The 21,296-nt window shown below is 44.1% G+C and overlaps 1 protein-coding gene across 1 annotated transcript in view; it reads right to left on the bottom strand.

Moving 5' to 3' along the window:
* Window positions 1-21,296, bottom strand: part of afap1l1b (actin filament associated protein 1-like 1b) — a 125,103-nt gene that overhangs the window by 59,913 nt on the left and 43,894 nt on the right. Inside the window, exons 7-9 of the mRNA XM_083649832.1 lie at window positions 18,532-18,711; window positions 14,215-14,307; window positions 12,346-12,448 (exon numbers count right to left, since the gene is read on the bottom strand). Of these exons, the coding sequence (XP_083505958.1) occupies window positions 12,346-12,448; window positions 14,215-14,307; window positions 18,532-18,711 (376 nt within the window). The remainder of the gene's footprint in view (window positions 1-12,345; window positions 12,449-14,214; window positions 14,308-18,531; window positions 18,712-21,296) is intronic.

The raw sequence follows: 21,296 nt of genomic DNA on the forward strand, positions 1-21,296 counted from the left end.
AGCTATGTAGCGTTTGATTATACGAGTCTGTGCGTTAGCCCAGGCTCTAATATCGTTATTATTATTCACCCCCGTAGGTAGGTCATTTGCTAAAGCATAAGCGACGCCTTGCTCACTCCAGTCTATTCTAAGGGGAGGGGGTTTATCGGAGTTGAAATATCTAGTCAATTTAGGGGGAGGTGATCGATTGTCTTCATCTGCATGTCGCCTACGCTTAGCCATATTGGCTGTTTAATTGATCTCTATATACATAGACTTTTTTTTAAAATGATGGTGATGGTGATAGTGTCATTGTTCTACCTTACTGTACTTTTACAAAAAAAAATTACACATTCCTCAATTTTTCAAGCATGGAACATTGTATATTCTGATGTATCAAAATTGTGTTCAAATTGGCATCAGCCGATGCCATCCACCGTGTGTGTGTGCGTCTGAGTGTTCTCAATGTACGTTCAAATCTTCTTTGAGAGCGCTGCATTATCCTATAACCATTTCTTAAACGTCTATACACATTCTGCTTATCTGAGTCAGAGGTACCTGAGAGTTGTTGGGTCTTCTCGCGTGGTTGATGATCAGGCGAGGGTGGAGGTATCGCGTTCTCGTCGATACAGTGTGGTCTGTTGATGGAGAGGGACGTGGGCGTATCTGAAGCTTCCACCCGTTCGTACTCTGCAATCCAGGTTAGCAGTGCTTGGTCGCTGGGCTGCACATCCGTTTCCAACCACGTGGGTTGGTTGTTGATGGTGTCTTCAGCTGTTGGGGCCGTGTGTTCGCTGAGCTGCACATCCGGGTCCACCCACGTGGGTTGGTTGTTGATGGTGTCTTCAGCTGTTGGGGCCGTGTGTTCGCTGAGCTGCACATCCGGGTCCACCCACGTGGGTTGGTTGTTGTTAATGGAGATGGGTGTGGGCGGGTCTGATGGTGAAGGTTGACTCCTGTACTGTGCAATCCACGCGTTCAGTGTCTGGTCGTTGGGGTGGATGGTGGGATTCAACGCTGATTCAGGTGATGCTGGTGGTGAAGGCTGATACAAGTCTGCCTCGGGATTCAGCGCTGAGCTGTTGGGGGGTGTCTCCAGGCTGGAAAAAAATAAATAAAAAATAAATAGCGATGGATATGTCTATCTCAAAAATACATATAGCCTATATATATATATATATATATATATATTGCTGGTTGTTATATCTGAATTATGTCCTTACATCTGGTCGATTAAATCTGCAATATCATTTGGGCTCAGCCCGTTATCCTTAGATGTGATGTTATCAGATGAATGGTGTATGGTGGCATCGGGGTTGCATCTATGGAAGTCACGTGGTTTGCCTCTATGGCGACGGTTGGCTGTCTTCGTGGGAGCCCCTCCCAAAGATTGTGGATGAAATAATAATTCACCTGTGTGAGAACCCGTTCTATGGGGGGTAAAAAAAACAACATTTCAAAAAAAAACTGGTAGAAGTATGGTTACCACACCCATTTTTTTCTAAACAAACTATATGATAAATATGTAAACAAACAATGTTTCATTCTCACCCTCTAGGTCTGTTAGTAATATCTCGTAACGCAGCTCCTCGTTTTAGAGAGATTCTGGTGTAATGATCATCATCTGGATATTCCTCTGAGCGCGTGGTGTCCAATAATCTGGTCCCCGGGTTATATATGTAAAAAGCTGTATTGTTAATGTTTTTGTTAATATAACATTCCATAAAAAAAAAACAAGGAAAAAGGATCTTAATTATAAATATATATATTAAATGGATAGTCTAATTAAACAATATTAATAACAAAAAAATCTTACCATTGAAATCCATGGTTGTTGATGCGAGGGTCGATAGTAAAAATAAAACAAGCACACACTCTTGTTGTTGGGATCAAAAATGCTGCTGCTGCTGCTGCGCTCTGCCGTCACTGCCTCTCTCAAAGAAACTAACAGGTATGGCTTTGTGATTGTACTCAGCTGATCGCTCTCGTCCTTATAAAGGGGAGTGCTTCCTGTCGTGGAGTTGCGTCATAGAGGCGTTCAGCACGCAGCAAGTCTCTTCGTGACAAGAGACGTGCTGCGTGCTGCGTGCTGCACGTCTCTTGTCACGAAGAGACGTGGTGCGTGCTGCGGAAGTCGTTGGTGTTTCACAAGTCGCGTCCATAACAACAGCGAGCAAAAGAGATATTACCCACTATGTAAAATGATCCAGCTGGGTTTGCATAATGATTGCTCAAATGTATTTCCCCCGAGATCAAAAAAAAAACGCTGCTATTTTGTCGTGAGCTGTGTTATGGGGTAAAATGGGGAAGTAGCCTTTGGAGGCCTTTTGAAATAACCACTTTCCACAAGAAAAGTGATTTAAAAGCACAAGGCAAAAAAATGGAGAAGTACACTTTGCAGAACTATTGAAATAACCACTTTCCACAAGAAAAGTGTTTTTTAAGCACAAGACAAAAAAAATGGAGAAGTACACTTTGCAGAAGTACTGAGAAATTGATTTTTACCCAAAAGAAATCACTTCCCCTTTTCAAAAAAGCGGAAGTAACCCTTTTGAGGAAGTTCTAAAAAAATAAAATTATTTTTATTTTCAGGGGGTGCTAACCCTACACTACTACTCGCTTGGCCCGTGTATATTTGCGCAGTTGCAATTCTAATTAATTAAGCTTCAGATTGTCGAGCGAAGCACCGTAGCCCAATGGGCAATTATCGAGGTAAGAGAGCGAAAAAAAGAACGATAATAGGGCCGTTCACCCCCCCAGGTGTGAGCGTAGCTCACTGTACGCTCATGGATTTGCAAAAACGTGCGCTCAGCTCACCGCTCATGAAAATGAGCTTGCTCAGTGAGCGGCGCTCTTTGAGCGCGTTCATGCACAACACTGTGGGCCCTATTCTCCCACAAGCCTTCGGCGCTAAAACGGGCCTTAAACGCAAAAAAACGTGCCTTGCGCCTGTTTTGGGACGATATCAATATGGCTTTAGGCTGCCAAATGCGCTTTAGGCCGAATGGGCGTGGCGCAGTCCCAGAATGGGCCAAAGTGGGCGTGTCGGCGCTAACTACCGGCGTAGTGCTATCTTCGCACCTGGCCTACATTTAGCGCTTTGCGCCTTTGAAAACCAGGCCTATTCAGTGCGCCAGTGCACTTGTGCCTCTCCCCTGTCACCCTTCTCTGTCTCTCTCTGAAACCAGGCCTATTCAGTGCGCCAGTGCTCTTCTGCCTCTGAGTCACCCTTCTCTCTCTCTCTCTGACTCCCTCGCTCAAACAGACACAACACATAGCAGCACCCAGCTTCCCATAGGAAATAGCAGTTGTAAGTTTACTGCCTATGAATGTCCACTCCCAGCATGCAATTGGGTCCTCCATTTCGCTACTAAATAGCAACCAAATGAGCCGAAATAGATATAAAAGGTAGATCTAAAATAATGTGTAATGGTAAGACAACCTGCAATTGTCGAACATTTCAATATTGGACCAAATAAAACATCGAAATGAAACACCACCCTATGTGAAACATATATGTCCTCTTGAGCCTATATATACCCCTTGTGGGTTTAACGTGATTTAGATAAGTGACAGCGGAACGCGCTTCTGTGATGTGCTATACTGTGATGTCCGCTCCAATAACTTGGCCCTACTTGACATTTAGTTTTACAATAAAAACACATTTATGCAATGACTTTACATAATGTAGGGTATATTTATGTGCATCGATCATTCTACCTGCAGCAGGGGAGAGAAAACGATATCTTTCTGGACAAACTTTCACCAATCTAATAGGCTATATTTTTCTAGCTGATGCGTTTAGTACATTATTTTCACTTTGATCTTGCTATAGTGTAGCGTATTTACATGCTTGCAGTATTGAAACTGCAGTTAGATTGGTTTGAGAAGCATAATAATATGGAATAATAGCCTATAATGCAGTCAGACAGACAGACTGGATGAAGGGAGGGGGGGGGGGGGGCAGAGCGTTTGGCTTTCGTCTGGTTTTGCGGGATCACTGGAATTGGAGCTAAAAAGGCAAGCGTGCGATTCGTTTATTGCAGTTATCCAATGAGCAGAGATGGGCAGTATTTGAAATACTTGTATTTGAAATACGTATTTCAACTACTTTTTTGTATTTTGTAATTTGTATTTGGCTGGGCAGAGAAAAATGAGATGTAATTTGTATCAAGATACTTTCAGATCTTGTATTTTGTGTATTTCAAATACATAAAATACATTTTTCTTTTTATTCTCAAATTGACACATGTAAACATTGACACAGGTTTAAACTAAAGATGGAGAAATTAGTTGTACTAAAAACAACTAAGTGAACTAAACTGAAACCTGATATGAATAAACAGAGAAATTACTTGTACTAAAAAACAATTAACTGGACTGAACTGAAACCTGATTTGAATAGGAGAAATTAGTTGTACTAAAAACAACTAAGTGAACTAAACTGAACTGAAACCTGATATGAAAAGATGGAGAAATAAGGTGTATTGAAAAACAACTAACTGAACTGAAACCTGATGTGAAAAGATGGAGAAATTAGTTGTACTAAAAACAACTAAGTGAACTAAACTGAAACCTGATATGAATAGATGGAGAAATAAGTTGAAAAAACAACTAACTGAACTAAACTGAAACCTGATATAATTCAAAATAGATTGAGAAAGAAGTTGTATTGAAAAACTAACTAACTGAACTAAACTGAAACCTGATGTGAATAGCTGAAGAAATAAGTTGTACTGGGGAAAAAAAAACTAACTGAACTATACTAAAACCTGATATGAATAGATTGAGAAATAAGTTGTACTGAAAAAAACCCTAACTGAACTAAACTGAAACCTGATTTGAATAGGAGAAATTAGTTGTACTGAAAAACAACTAACTGTCATAAACCTGATTTGAATAGATGGAGAAATTAGTTATACTGAAAAACTATAACTGAACACCAAAGTACCCTAATGAAAATCAAAAATGTCTTTCTGTTGCTACAAGGATGTCTGAGCTTCACTGTGCATAATGATGGCTGTGCAGATTTTGACACTAGAATGGTGTTACCACTGCTGATAGTGGAAAGTTGTATTCAGTGAGTGATTGTTCTTTAGTAATTATGTTCTAGATAGCCAGGTTGTTTTGGATTTTGTTTATGAAGCAGAAGGAGGGGAAGTCATTTTAAGGATGTAAGGATTTGAACAAGAGTCCAATTTCATGGAAGGCCTTTTTTGTTTGAGATGCAGTTTCTCATCGTTCCTCTCACCGATTCACAATTTCACAACCTTAGACAGGATGTGCATCAGGGCATTCAATTCCTGAAATGTAACCTTTTCTAGTTGTATACATATGTTTGCACGTTAAATAAATACTGTGACGACAAGTTACTGACATGGTGGTGAATGTGAAGTTGTTTAAAGGGGACCTACTATGCCTTTTACCTATTTCAGTTATTTATATATTGTGTTATGTCAGATATCTATGGCTAAACATAGTCAAAGTTCCAAAACTTGAGGTTAACATGCAGAAATGCTGCCTTTAAGTCAAAAGCCCTCACAGAAGGTGATTAACAGCTGAGCTGAAGGAGAAATTAGTTCTACTGAAAAACAACTAAAACTAAAATGGAAGAACTGCAGTGTGTTAGGGAGTACACATACTGTGACAGAGGACTAAAGAGAGGATTTACTGTCTAAGGAAACCAGAAAATTTCACTTTTGAATAGCTGAAATCAGAGAATTAGGACATTTTCCTTAAAGAAATGTCTCTAAATGATTAATAGATCATCAAAATAGGCAATTAATTTAATATTTGGCAATTCATCTATGAATTGACTAATCGTTGCAGCTCTTTATAAGTTTTTATAAAATGTATTTTCATGTATTTTCAAAATACAAAATACGTATTTGTATCTCAAATACATTTTCAGACAGGTATTTTGTATTTGTATTGTGATACATTTTTTGAGCAAGTATTTGTAATTTGTATCAAAATACTTTATGATGTATTTTCACCCATCTCTGCCAATGAGCATGACGGTGCATAATTTTACGCTTAAAAGGCGTGGTTGTAATGGTTGAGGCTGCGTCTAGCGCCAGCACGACGATATCAAGTGCGCTGGTCCACGCCCACTGATTTGAGCTGCGCCAGGCGTTCGGCCTAGAAACAGCGCCGATGCAACGATAGGGACCAGTATGTATGTACTATATGTATGTATGTATGTACGTACGTACAGTGTGTGTGTGTGTGTGTGTGTGTGTGTGTGTGTGTGTGTGTATTTAAAATACGTATTTCAAATACATTTGTGTATTTTGTCATTTGTATTTGGCTGGACCAAGAAAAATAAGATGTCATTTGTATCAAAATACTGTAGTGTTCCTGGCATTGATGAGGCAGAGGCTTCTTGCTGGTACAGGGTTCTTTATTCACAGTTAGTCATATTTACAACTCTCGGCGGTTGTCACGCTCATAGCTAGCAGCTTCTCTCTAGGCGGTATCCGGAGACTGCCCGCGCATGCTCAGTCTCCCCCGGAAGTCTCCCACAAGCATAGTGTTCCCCCCAGTAACACTCCCACACATCAGTTCCTATCTGTATTCGAGACACTACCATTGCTCACCACTGTATGTGTAACACTGATTCGCTACAATACTTTCAGACCTTGCATTTCGTGTATTTTAAATACATAAAATACTTTTTTCTTTAATTTTATGTAATTTAATTCTCAAATTGACACATTTATCATTGACACAGGTTTAAACTGTGGAGATTTTTTTTTTTACATGTCACTTCTACTCTACCTCTGATTGGCTTATACCCTCAGAACAAACTCAACCACAAATCATAGGCAGAGTAGGGTGGGTCTTGAGTCAGACTTCACATCACTTCTTCGTCTAAACTAGTATGAAGCCTTGTATTGGTGGAAATTCCCAGAGATAAATTACTAATATAAATTGATGATTAGATATTGCATGCGCTGGCCTATCTGCAAATTATTGTTTACTGTATATTCAAACCAGTGTATCGTATTAGAGAGACACAACTAATTATCTTCTTAATTAAAATTTGCAAAATGGGTGGCAGTGTGTGTGGCGGCAGTGTGGGTCACGATTGTGATTTTGGGAGCCCCTGGAGCCGGCGATTTCCATAACTGCAGCCATGGCACATCATCTCCAGGGATACTGTTATGATGTCAGATATCTTGTGCTAACATGGTCAAAGTTCCAAAACTTGAGGTTAACATGTAGAAATGCTGCCTGTAAGTCAAAAGCCTTCACAGAAGGTGATTAACAGCAGAAGTGAGGGAGAAATTAGCTGTGCTGAAAAACAGCTAAAACTGGAAGATCTGTAGTGTGTTAGAGCGTACACAAAGGAGAACACTGTCACAGAGGACTAAAGATATGATTTACCTAAAGAATCTAAAGAACAAACATTTTTCAGACCAGTATTTTGTATTTGTATTGTGATAAATTTTTTGAGCAAGTATTTGTAATTTGTATCAAAATACTTTATGATGTATTTTCGCCCATCTCTGTGTGTGTGTATGTGGGAGCATCATCCAAGATGGCGCTCCCTACATGCGCCTCAGTGTTTTGCTCCATAGCAATTTTTCTTATTTTGTTTGTAAATATCGTGTTTTGTTGTAGCAGCCGGGGCTCTTTCACCAGAGAAGAGCTCACATCAGGGAAACAACTCATGAGGACTTAGTTCCAAATTGTCTTGTGTTTTCCCTGGAAATACTGGGCATTTTGGCCAAAGGTGGGCTCACCTAGGCACGGAGACGAAGAAGGGGAAGACGAGGAGGAGTGCTTCGCCGACTTCGCCGACGCGGACACCTAACGTATGCACAATGCCTAATGTTAATTGTATATTTAATAAGGTACATGCTATTTGCACCTGCATGTCAAATACGTCGAATTTAAAATGTCTGAACACGTCTAACGTATGCACATGACACGTGCACCTATGTGCAATGAATAAGCCACTGACTTGTCTTATCGCTATTCTGCCTTATTGCCTATTGCTGCTTAGTATTGCTTATTGATGCCTATTTCTTATTGCCTATTGCTCATTGCTTGTTGCCTATTTGTACTATGTCGTAAACGGAGTCCACAGCACAAGAATTTCACACGTGATACTTGTACCATGGAGTGACAATAAAAATCTTGAATCTTGAATCTTGAATCACGCCACTGCCCATAATATTCCTCTCCAATGTCCGCTCACTAGGAAACAATCTGGACGAACTCCAACTACTGCTGGGAAGAAACACGGACCTCTCTTCATCATCTGCTTTGTGCTTTGTGGAGACGTGGCTCAGTGAACAGACCCCGGACCCTGCACTACAGCTGGACGGCTTCCAGCTGCACAGAACGGACAGAGACCCGGTCCTCTCCGGCAAGACAAAAGGCGGAGGTTTGTGTTTCTACATCAACAGTGGCTGGTGTATAGATGTGTCAGTGATCCTGCAATACTGTTCCCCCAATCTAGAAACATGTATACCGTAAACAATTGCAAACCCTTCTACTCTCCACATGAATTCTCTTCATTCATCCTGGTCAGCGCATACGTTACGCCACAAGCGAATGTACAAGAAACACAACGCTTGCTTGCCGATCAGATACTACGGGTGGAGAGGAAGAATCCCGACTCATTCGTAATAGTCCTGGGCGACTTTAACAAAGGAAAACTAACCCACGAACTCCCCAAATACCGACAGCTGATCAAATGTCCAACCAGAGGCGAAAACACACTAGATCACTGTTACACGTAATAAACAATGCATACCGCGCTGTCCCCCGCGCTCCATTGGGCCACTCAGACCACGCCATGATACACCTCATTCCCACCTACAGGCAGCAGCTAAAAGTTGCCAAACCTGTGAAGAGGATTTCTATAAAAGTGGTCTAATGAAGCTGTAGAGGATTTGCGGTCATGTCTGGACTCTACAGTCTTGATGAATACACAGACACAGTCACATCATACTGTACATCAGCTTCTGTGAGGACAGCTCACTCCCACTCGCTCCACTGTGAGATACAATAACAACAAATGCTGGTTCACAGCTGAACTCAGGAGGAGTGGAGACAAACAGCACTTCAAAGAATGCAAATACAAATTCAGCAAAGCAGTGTGAGCTGCTAAACAGCAATATTCAGAGCGGCTCCACCAACAAGCCTCAAACAAAGACTCTGCCTCTTTATGGAAAGGCCTTAAAGAGATCACCAACTCCCTCCCCCCCCCCCCCCACCCCCTCCTCACCTTAACTCCACCAGACCCCCCCCCCCCCCCCACTCCTCTCGCACCCCAACCCTCTCAACCCCCCTCCAACTACAGAGCAGGAGCCTCTGGACCTAGCCTGCCTGCAGCCCCCTCCCCCCCACCGCCACCTCTACACATACAGGAGTCAGAGGTAAGCATCCTCTTCAAAAGGCTAAAGACAAGGAAACCGGCTGGTCCTGACGCCGTATCACCCTCTGCCCTGAAGCACTGTGCTGACCAGCTGGCTCCAGTATTCACAGACATTTTAACTCCTCCATGGAGACCTGCCACGTACCAGCATGCTTCAAAACATCAACCATAATCCCCCTCCCAAAAAAGGCAAGGCCCTCGGCACTTAAAGACTACAGACCCATCGCCCTGACCTCTGGTCATGAAGTCCTTTGAGTGCCTTGTCCTGTCCTATCTCAAATCCATCACAGACCCACTCCTGGACGTCCTACAGTTTGCCTACAGAGCTAACAGGTCTGTAGACGATGCAATAAACATGGCCCTCCACCACATCCTCACACACCTGGACAATGCAGGAACCTATGCCAGGATCCTGATTTCAGCTCAGCGTTTGACACGATCCTCCCAGCCCTGCTACAGGAGAAACTCTCCCTGCTGGGCATGCCCGACCCCATCTGCAGATGGACCACAGACTTCCTGACTGACAGGAAGCAGCACGTGAGGCTGGGTAAGCACATCACTGACTTTCGGTCCATCAGCACCAGTGCTGCCCAGTGCGGTGTCCTCTCTCCCTACGTCTTCGGTCTGTACACCAACAGCTGCACTTCCAGTCACCAGTCTGTCAAGTGCCTGAAGTTCGCGGACGATACCACCCTCATAGGGCTCATCACAGACAGAGATGAGTCAGAATACAGACAGGAAGTTGACCATCTGGTGACTTGGTGCAGTCAAAACAACCTGGTGTTAAATGCTAAAAAAAACAATGGAGATGATTGTGGATTACAGGAGGAACAAAGCCCCACCTTCCCCCATCACCCTGGGTGACTCCCCAGTCAACACTGTGGAGTCCTTCCGCTTCCTGGGGATGATCATCAGTCACGACCTAAAATGGGAGCTGAACATCAGAGCTCTCACCAAGAAAGCACAGCAGAGGATGTACTTTGTACGGCAGCTGAAGAAATTCAAAGTACCAAAGGCCACGATGGTGCACTTCTACACCTCCATCGTTGAGTCCATCCTCACCTCCTCCATCACCGTCTGGTATGCTGCTGCCACCCTCAAAGACATTAACTCATTGAGTGCCAGCCACTTTTGGAGAACGGACGCTCCCAGTGCCAGAGTTTCAGAGCGTTTTCAGTGATTTCTCGAGGCCCACAGAATATTGTGTGATATTACTATGTAAACACCGAACATGCACAAAGAACGAGCTGACTCTATTGTATCATCAGCAAAAAAAAGTTTATTGATACCATTTTCCGTTCTTTAGTTATGAGCCGGAGAAGATAGGTCGTTTTGAGCAAATACAGGCGTTTCAAATTAGAAGCTGAGTTATTCCGCCTTTTGTGAAATTAAGCATTTCAAGCACATTCACTGACTCTGAAGATAATATTTTCTGATGTAGTGATGTGGTGTAGTTGTGTGGTGCCTGCGTGCCCCACCCCCCTCTCCCCCCCCCCCCCCCCTCAGCTGCAAACTCCTCCCCACACACAGCCTAACACGCACCCAGTCTATTTTCGGAGTGCTCCGTTTTTGTGCGTCGGCTCCCAGCGCGACACGGAAGAGCCAAACCGGACTGCTGAGAATGCTTTGGCCCTTCGGCATCGGGTGCTGCTTTTCTGGCGGCTAATCGTGTGGAGAAACTATACAGCAGAGACAGAGGGGCTGAGTTGTGGGCGCGGATTGACTGCTGTTCGCAGCCAACGTCAGCTCCAGCAGCATGAGCGGTTTCTTTTTCATCACAGGGCTTTTTCCTGCTGTTTTCCGGACCTTTCTCTAATCTGGAGAGCACTTTTTTTTACGGACCTAATGAGTCCGTAAAATAGGTTATACACCTTCAATAGCTACAATATTTGTACAGGAGATGCCTGAGGCTTTGATCCACGTCCCACCGTCAAAAAACGCAATTGACGTCGATCGACGTCCTTGGCACTCAATGAGTTAACAGACTTCAGCGCATCATCCGCTGCGCTGAGAGGATAATCGGATGCAACCTGCCATCCCTCCAGGACCTGCACGCAGCCAGGACACTGAAGCGGTCTTGCAAGATCATGGCTGACCCCTCCCACCCTGGCCACAAACTATTTAAGACACTCCCCCACGGCAAGAGACTGAGGTCTACCAAGACCAGAACCACCCGCCACAAGACCAGCTTCTTCCCAACCGCCATCAGCCTCACCAACAAGGCCCGGAAACCCCTTCCACCAACGACCTCACCAACAACCCCCCTCCCCCCACACACACACACACACACAAACTCACTACTTCCTCCTAAACTCAGCTGAACTCGTCCCCCCATAAAACTGTAACTCATATCTAATTTAATGCCTGTTTAACTGGGACTGTAAATTCATGTAAATTCCCTGCACATTGAATGCCTATTTAACTTAGCCTGTAAATTTCTTGTACATGTAAACTATTATTTAACTCCCACTGTAAATTCATGTAAATCCACTGCCTATTTAACACCTATTTAACTCAGTCTGTAAATCTCATGTCAATTCAACATAAATTCATATTTATTATCCACGGAACACTTGTACATACCACTTGTACACCACTCATGTACATATTGTATATATTTACTCGATTTGATTGCACTTGCAACTTTGTGATTGTCTTTAGTTATCTTCCTACTTCTTATTTCTGTATATTGATGTGACCGCTACGCTGCATACAGACACTAAGACAAATTCCTCGTATGTAACTTGCATACTGTGGCAATAAAAGTGATTCTGATTCTGATGTGTGTCCATGCACTTGTTTTGTGTGCTTTGTTCCGTTTGTCTCCTTTCTACTTCCACTTCCTGAATTAAACTACTTATTAAGTTATCCAAACAATGTCTATGTAATACTGATATTAAAAGCTCTTGAATACATTTCCCATTACAGGATGAATAAAGTTAGCTACTATGATTAGGTTATGAAGGTACAGTTACTCAGTGAGTCAGTGTCCCGTCCTGCCCCCTGCTGTCCAGTGGACACATTGTCTCCTGTTGGCCCGCTGTCGGAGTCTGAGCCCGGCCGGTCAGACAGCAGCACCTGCCACAAGGACATATGGAAAACCTTCAGAAACAACCTGGTACTGACAGGAGAGGAGGGGAGAGGAGTGGAGAGGTGAGGAGAGGAGATATCCACCAGAGAAAACACTGATGACTTCAAAAACTGCTTTCTGAATTTGTCATCATCTAATTTGCAGTTTTAAAATAGACTCAAGAGCCAAAAATTCTCTGTATCTTCTTGTTTCCAAAATATAGAGTAAAAAAAATACAAATTAAAAATACAAGTAAAATGACAGAGCATTCATGAACGGCAGACATCCAACACGAGGGTCGCAAGTTTGATTGAGGGTATGTGTCCTGGTCGCTGCACTAGCGCCTCCTCTGGTCGGCCGGAGCGCCTGTTCGGGGGAGAAGGGAACATAGCATGATCCTCCGTGCCTCGTCCTGCCAGTGAAGCTCTCCGCTCTCAGGTGAAAAGAAGCGGCTGGCAACTGTGCATGTGTTGGAGGAAGCATGGTGCTAGACTACGGCTCTCCCCAGATACAGCAGATCGGCAATTATGCCCCGCCCCCTTTTAGGGCGAAAACACAAGCCTCTCCCCGTTTACGTCAATGTAAAATAGCACCTCCCCCCAAAAATATAGAAAAATAACAGAATCAATATCGTTTATTAATGACCCCAAAACACCATGACATGACAATATATTACAACTCGGCTGGCCATAGAATGGGCAAAATACATCAGAAATATAACTTTGACCCATAAAATCATGTGACTCATGTCACATATTTACATTACAGCCCCTGGCTGGTCGTCATAGCGACCGCACATCTGCCGTCCGCCCATAGCCCAATCCATACACTGAACTTTTAAACTGGTTATGAAATCCCGTTGCCTCTATATGACCTAAATGGGCAATGAGACCATCGGCCAGGAGAATGTATATCAATTTGTAGTTAACGCTACATGCATGCGCTGCGCGGGGGACGGGGGTTATGTTATGGGGAGAAGGGAAGCCTCTACCCTGGCAGCCACTCACCAGGCAAAACCGCGGCTTTGCTAAACCCGCGCGTCTGGCCTAGCGGAGCCGACGTAACACATAACTACAAGGGCTTCCCGAGCAGTGGACTTTTTCTCTCTCAAAACAATTGAAAACCACCGACATGTTAAGGCTGAGCAAGGAGATCACCAGATTCACCAGAGCCAAAGGCAGCAACACAAAAGACTGATGGAAATAACAGAAGAGAATTAGCAACAGGCGGACACCGGAAGTAGGTCAGAGACGGGTCATGAGTTACATGATTTTAGATGGGTCAAAGTAATATTTCCGATGTATCGTGCCCATTCTATGGCCAGGCGAGTTGTAATATACAGTATTGTCATGTCATGGTGTTTTGGGGTAATTAATAAACGAGATATATTCTGTTATTTTTTTATATCTTTTTTTGGGTTGTGCTATTTTACATTGAAGTCACCAGGGAGAGGCTTGCGTTTTCCACCTAAAAGGGAGGGGGAACATGTGGCGCCTACAAAATGACGGACGTATCGGCAGAGGGGGTGGAGCAGCAACCGGGGCAGCAGGGGGAAATTGGACAAGTACAATTGGGGGGAAAATGAGGGGGAAATCAGAAAAAAAATGAACGGCAGACACCCAACACACACACACACACACATACACACGCACGCACGCGCACACACACAAAAACATGCGCACACGCAAACATACACAGACACACTCGCACGCACGCCCGTGCACGCACACACACACACACACACACACACACACACACACACACACACACACACCTTGTCAAGTTCCATCTTCCTCTGTATAATGGGAGAACTGGATTCGTCCAGTCTGTCAGTAATGCTGGACTGGCTGCCGACTTCCTGAACCACCTGGACACAGAGTGGGGAAATGTTGACTACCAGCTAATCATTAGGAATCAAACATTTAAATGTGACCTAGCGGTATTTCAATTAGCAAGAGTCTGCAGTTATCATGGCTGCTAAAAAGGGACTCTCATTTTGGTGCCAAGCCCAATTTCATTGTGTTCATTAAAATTCAAAATACTTAATACCAACACTTAACTAGTCTGTACTCCACTGTACTGTACTGTACGGTCACCCTTGCTCTTCACTAGTGTAATGTTATCGAAATTTGTAAAATGTTATCTTCCGTAGCTATTAATTTGTGGTCAGTTGTATTGTCTGAGACTGCTTGGCCATTCAGACGTTCGCCATCTTCGCTGCAATAAGATCAAGGACCACAATGGAAACTAGAATGTCTACATTTCTTACCGAAAATGTAATTGTGCTTGCCGTCCTCGCCATGCACCGCCTGCCTTGCAAGGTCCCTGCCCATGCAGCTCGGGGGACTAAGTAGTTATGGGTGTGTTAATTTCAAAGGACTCTTACACCCAAATACTACAGTACTTACAGTTTTAAAGGTGTATTACACCCAAATACTATATAATGTGGAAATTGTCAACGACGCTATTAGCAAAAATGTGCCTGAATTTTTTGGGAAGTATTTTGGCCATATCTTGGGAACGGAAGCAGCTACAGACACGGGACTGGCGGCATTGGAAAGCTCGTCAAATTTTACATCTAGTAGAAGGTGCGTTGAAGTTACGAAATCAACGATGGGGGCGCTGAGCAATGTACCCTTTTTTACATGAAATAGTTACAACATCAGATGCTCATAACTCCTAGGAAAATGCCTTAAATTGCATGAAACTTTGTGCGTGAAGACATCTCCCTACCTATATTCTTCGGTTTAAAATTGGTGAAATTTGGAGAAAAAAAAAAAAAAAGTTTTTTTGGACGTTGTTTTTTGGCCATATCTCGGGAACGGAAGCAGCTACAGACACGGGACTGACGCCGTTGGAAAGCTCATCGAATTTTACATCTAGTAGAAGGTGCCTTGAAGTTACGAAATCAACGATGGGGGCGCTGAGCAATGTACCCTTTTTTACATGAAATAGTTACAACATCAGATGCTCATAACTCCTAGGAAAATGGCTTAAACTGCATGAAACTTTGTGCGTGAAGACATCTCCCGACATATATACTTCGGTTTAAAATTGGTGCAATTTGGAGCAAAAAATAAAAAATAAAAATTTGGACGTTGTTTTTTGGCCATATCTCGGGGGGACGGAAGCAGCTACAGACACGGGACTGACGCCGTTGGAAAGCTCGTCGAATTTTACATCTAGTAGAAGGTGCCTTGAAGTTACGAAATCAACGATGGGGGCGCTGAGCAATGTACCCATTTTTTACACAAAGCACCCCTACAGGTCAGTGGCAGCAACTGACCTGTGGGGAAAATGGACTGATAATAGTCCCTGGTCACCAAAGTAATGTTACCCTTTTAGTTTTGTTACAGAGTTGCTGATCGGTTGTCATGTATCCAGTCAGCCAGAGAAGCTGCTTGGGTAGCATGCTAACTAACGCCTAATGCTACCATTAGCTCAATTAGCTTGTTGCAACTAGTCCCAAACATTGATGAACAGTGTGTCCTAACACCAGAGGGACAAGGTGTTTGTTTTGGCTGGCTGAGGTTAGCCTATAAGGCACAGTTGTTGTGGCTAACAGCCTCCATTCACACTAGGCTATTCACACTAGGCTATCTCTTCCATTATGTTTTCAAACCCAGCTGGCTCTATATAATGAACAACCACAAAGTGGTGACACTTACCCATGGGTTCCGTTCATTGTTTTCTGGACATGTTTCCATGCTATAGTAACACAGCAGCTAACAGAACAGACAGGCCTCCCATGCCATACATGAACACAACAGGTTTCCTGCAGGCAGCTGAGGGGGCGGGCTCTGGGTGAATTTTTTTATTGGTTGGCGACAAGTGACCTAGAAAATCCAAGGAACTCTGATTCACTCTGATTTGCCCTCTCCTGGGGCTCCCACTTGCACCAGGGAGGGAGAGGAATGACTGTAGTAAGTGATGTCATACTTTTACAGATGGAGGAATGACTGTAGTAAGTTATTTCATACTTTTTTTGTCTACATCATTCTCTCTACCCAACATGCAACACTCCTGCTCAGAGTTACTGTTGAGCTATATGTATCTGGTCAAATCACAGTGGATTCCTGCTTCCAGTACACTTTTTGCATGTGTTTTTTAACAGAGAAGAGCTGCAGCTGCTCAAATGTAAAATGTATGAGAGTGAGACCATGAGTGATATAGCACTTGTAATACAGGTATAGGTGTGTCTGATGTCTACAGAATAGCGTGCGTCACCCCTCAGTGCACCTCCCTACCAAGTTTCGTAGCTCTAGCTGTTATGGTTTCTGAATGACAGCTAATTTACTGCAAGATTTTGCAAGATTTTTCCAAACCCCATGCAAGTCAATGGGAAAAAAAATGTCGCTTAATGGCGAATAGCGGCCAAACCGCTTTCACAAACCCTTAGAAAAGTCATAGCACACCTGTCCTCAATAAGACGGTCATTTTGAGCTCTGGCATGTCTATGTGGCGCAAAAATTGTGGGAGTTATTACGCGGCTAACTTTTGTGGTGGATGGAATAATATGAATAATAAGTATGTGGGATTTCAAGATTGTGCCTTCCTTGTCAGCAAGCACAATAATAAATCTGAGACTTTATTGTGCTATCCTTGTCAATTTTTAAAGCTATGATGTATTTTTGTATTATTGCTTTTTCTATTGTCGAATAAAATAAAATAAAATAAAATAAAATCCAGTGACATCATCAAGCAGCGCCCCAGTTGGTGAAAATGTTAAATGTTATATTTCTAGCAAATCTATGTAAATGTTATTCTTGAAAGCAGTGTCCTGTCTTGCCTCAGGTGAAATGCAAATGAACTAGAGTCATGATGAAATGTTTTACTTTACTACTTTATTTTTGCTCCAAGAATTATCTTTCTAGCTGCTGCTAGAGTACTAACGAAGACTAAGAAAGCTGATCATATCACTCCAGTTCTTAAGTCCTTACATTGGTTGCCAGTGTGTCAGAGAATAGATTTTAAAATACTGTTATTAGTCTATAAATCGCTTAATGGCCTAGGCCCAAAATACATAGCTGAATTGCTCCCACGCTACGAACCGTCTAGAACTCTTAGGTCAACAGGGTCCAGCTTATTAACTGTCCCTAGGATCAAATCAAATCACGGGAAGGCTGCATTTACCCACTATGCTTCTGCTAGCTGGAACAAATTGCCTGAAGACCTCAGATCTGCCCCAACCTTACTTACTTTTAAAAATAGACTAAAGACTTTTATGTTTACCGTCGCTTTTAACTGCTGACAGCTACTATGCAAACCCAATGAGTCCTCTATAAGTTTTAGCTCTTTCTGCAACTGCTGCGCCTGCTGCCTATTGCACTTTTTTATACTCTTTTTTTTTTAAGTTTTGTTGTGATGCTTTTAAATGTCCATTTTATTTCTTCTTTTCGTTTATTTTCCTGTAATACACTTTTTATACTCTTTTTTTTAAAGTTGTTGTCCCACCTGTCCCATCTCCTCCACCACCCGTCCCATCTCCTCCACCACCCGTCCCATCTCCTCCACCACCGCCCGTCCCATCTCCTCCTCCACCACCCATCCCATCTCCTCCTCCACCGCCCGTCCCATCTCCTCCACCACCGCCCGTCCCATCACCTCCTCCACCACCCGTCCCATCTCCTCCTCCACCGCCCGTCCCATCTCCTCCACCACCGCCCGTCCCATCTCCTCCTCCACCACCCGTCCCATCTCCTCCTCCACCGCCCGTCCCATCTCCTCCATCCTCCACCGCCCGTCCCATCTCCTGCACCACCACCCGTCCCATCTCCTCCATCCTCCACCGCCCGTCCCATCTCCTCCATCACCCGTCCCATCTCCTCCGTCCTCCACCGCCCGTCCCATCTCCTCCATCAACGCCCCTCCCATCTCCTCCATCGCCCGTCCCCCCATCTCCTCCACCACCGCCCATCCCATCTCCTCCATCGCCCGTCCCCCCATCTCCTCCACCACCGCCCGTCCCATCTCCTCCACCCTCCACCGAGTGTCCCATCTCCTCCACCGCCCATCCCATCTCCTCCACCCTCCACCGCCTGTCCCATCTCCGCCTGTCTTTCTGAGGAGATGTTGAGCTGAGGTACTGTACCTTCAGCCAGCGCTGGGCCTGCTCTTTACTCTGAACAGCCAGGACTAGAGCCTCGCCTCCGGGCAGAGAGAAGCGCAGCTCATGCCTCTTCTTCCGGCCTTCCTTGGGGACGTAGATGACGTTGCACAGATTCAGCGGGAGCTCGCTGTGTGGGGTGCTGTCTTTGATGCTCTTATAGCACTATTAGATGTGACAGAAAGATAGTAATGTTAAATGGTTACACATACTTTTTGCACCTTATATTTTACCCTTGGGCATTGTTCATATTTATACCCTTGTCACCTATACCTCTAAAGCAGTGATTACCAAAGTGTGGGCCGCGGCCCACTAGTGGGCCATGCAGGTACTGCAGGTGGGCCGCGAGTGGTCTGCCCCCTGATTTTCGCGGGCAATCAAATGGCTGTAGCAGGGTCACTGTTGAAGCTACACTAGAGATCCTGTTATCAGAAGAAACTAGAAGGCCTAAGGCATTCATTGGTCCCAAGCATAATATGATAGCTTGTCAGGAAGGGAGATAAATTACACTCCAAACGAGCCCAGTACAAGCGGTGGTCAAAAGAAAGCAAAAACAGTGAGCTTGCGGCCACGTACTATGATGTTTGTAACATATGGGATGGGATTTTGTAACATAATGGGATGGCAATATGCTATAAGTTGCCGTGTGATTTTTTTCCAATGTCAAAAATGTGCCTTGGCACAAAAAGGTTAAAAAACACTGCGTACATGTACAAGTACACGTACTGTACTCCTATATAGGTAACATAAAATATTGAGGGGGAAAAAGGAACTTATAACCATAGCTCAATAGAGCTCAATAATGCCCACTTGGTGCTTTAAAGAAGCTATGAGGAACTTTCATTTTATGTTGATTTTAGCAGCCCCTGTGGGCAAAAGCGGTAGTGCTGTTCCCACTGTGATGGGTCGGCCAAGCTACGACAGGCCGGGCAGGGCTTCTCTGAGCCCCCCCTGAAGACCGAGCCTCCCCCGCTATTTGTTATTTCCACCAGTGAACTTCCACCCCGACCAGGCGCCCTGACCGACCAGAGGGAGGTGCTAGTGCAGCGACCAGGACACATACCCCCAATCCGGCTTCCCACCCGGAGACACCAGCCAATCATCCCTGTATGGACGCCCAACCAAGCCGGAGGTAATAACACAAGGGTGCAAACCTGCGACCCTTGTGTTGGTAGGCAAAGAATCTACCGCTACACTACCCGGATGCGTGTATACTTTTGGCAACCCAGTTTAGATTAAACCATGCCCCAAGCCCCCTCGATGCCCTCCGCCACCCCTGACAACGAGGCAGGCACCGGTCAAAGAGAACTCTTTCCCCGAAGTCAAGTGCGTTTTCCCCGTTGCATAACGAAGCCGGGAAGCGCTGCCGGTGCTCCTAGTTCTCCGAGCCCAGTGTTGTGCAAGCTCACACTTCACAAGAGCTCGCTCAAAGTTCAGCTCATGCAGATAGCTCATATTTTGAACTTTGAGCTATAGCTCACAGTCCCAAAAATTGAGCAGCTCAGTTCATTTCAAGCTCACTTCTTGTTTACCCAGAGAAAAGGCACAGCACTGAAAACGTAACACACAATAGCTTTTAAGACGCAATAGCTTTTTAAACACATCTTTATTTAAAAAGATGAATGTAAAATTCCAACACAGTCTCACAGAAAATTGTAAAATGGTAACGTTCTGAGATCTTAGGGTCAGGGTTAGGGTAGGGGGAGGGGTTAGAAACAGAAAATCTCTGTAAACCACGCCCACCCCTGTAGAAACGTAGGTTACCATTTTACAATTTCGGAGCCGAAATTGTAACATAGCAATGTCCACAAACTTTGCTATTTTACAATTTGTTTTGAAGATCGGGTTGACAATTCAGGGGCTTTTAGCCCAAGAGCAGACATATTTTATCTTGCTCTGAAATAAAAAATATACAATAAACTAGAACGACCGCAACGCGGACTTATGCCTCCGCCATTAGTTCATTCTGGAGTCCAAATCGCCATTTGAGGCAAATTGGAAGAGATTCCGTCAAGGCGCTCCTGTGATGTTGCGTTACAGAGCTTGGAAATTGGGTGTGTGAGAGGTCACAGTGACCTTGAACTTTGACCACCAAAATGTAATCAGTTCATCCTTGAGTCCAAGTCGATGTTTGAGACAAGTTTGATTAAATTCCGTCAAGGCATTCCTGAGATATCGCGTTAACAAGCTTGAAAATGGCGTTGGAGAGATCACCTTGACCTTTGACCTTTGACCACCAAAATCTAATCAGTTCATCCTTGACTCCAAGTCGATGTTTGAGACAAGTTTGATTAAATTCCGTCAAGGCATTCCTGAGATATCGCGTTAACAAGCTTGAAAATGGCGTTCGAGAGTTCACAGTGACCTTGACCTTTGACCTTTGACCACCAAAATCTAATCAGATCATCCTTGAGTCTAAGTCGATGTTTGAGGCAAATTTGATTAAATTCCGTCAAGGCATTCCTGAGATATCGCGTTAACAAGCTTGAAAATGGCGTTCGAGAGGTCACAGTGACCTTGACCTTTGACCTTTGACCACCAAAATCTAATCAGATCATCCTTGAGTCTAAGTCGATGTTTGAGGCAAATTTTATGAAATTCCGTCCAGGCGTTCCTCAGATATCGCGTTAACAAGCTTGAAAATGGCGTTCGAGAGGTCACAGTGACCTTGACCTTTGATCTTTGACCACCAAAATCTAATCAGATCATCCTTGAGTCTAAGTCGATGTTTGAGGCAAATTTTATGAAAT

This window comes from Poromitra crassiceps, assembly GCF_964638095.1.
Source record: "Poromitra crassiceps genome assembly, chromosome: 1".
Taxonomy (NCBI): Eukaryota; Metazoa; Chordata; class Actinopteri; order Beryciformes; family Melamphaidae; genus Poromitra; species Poromitra crassiceps.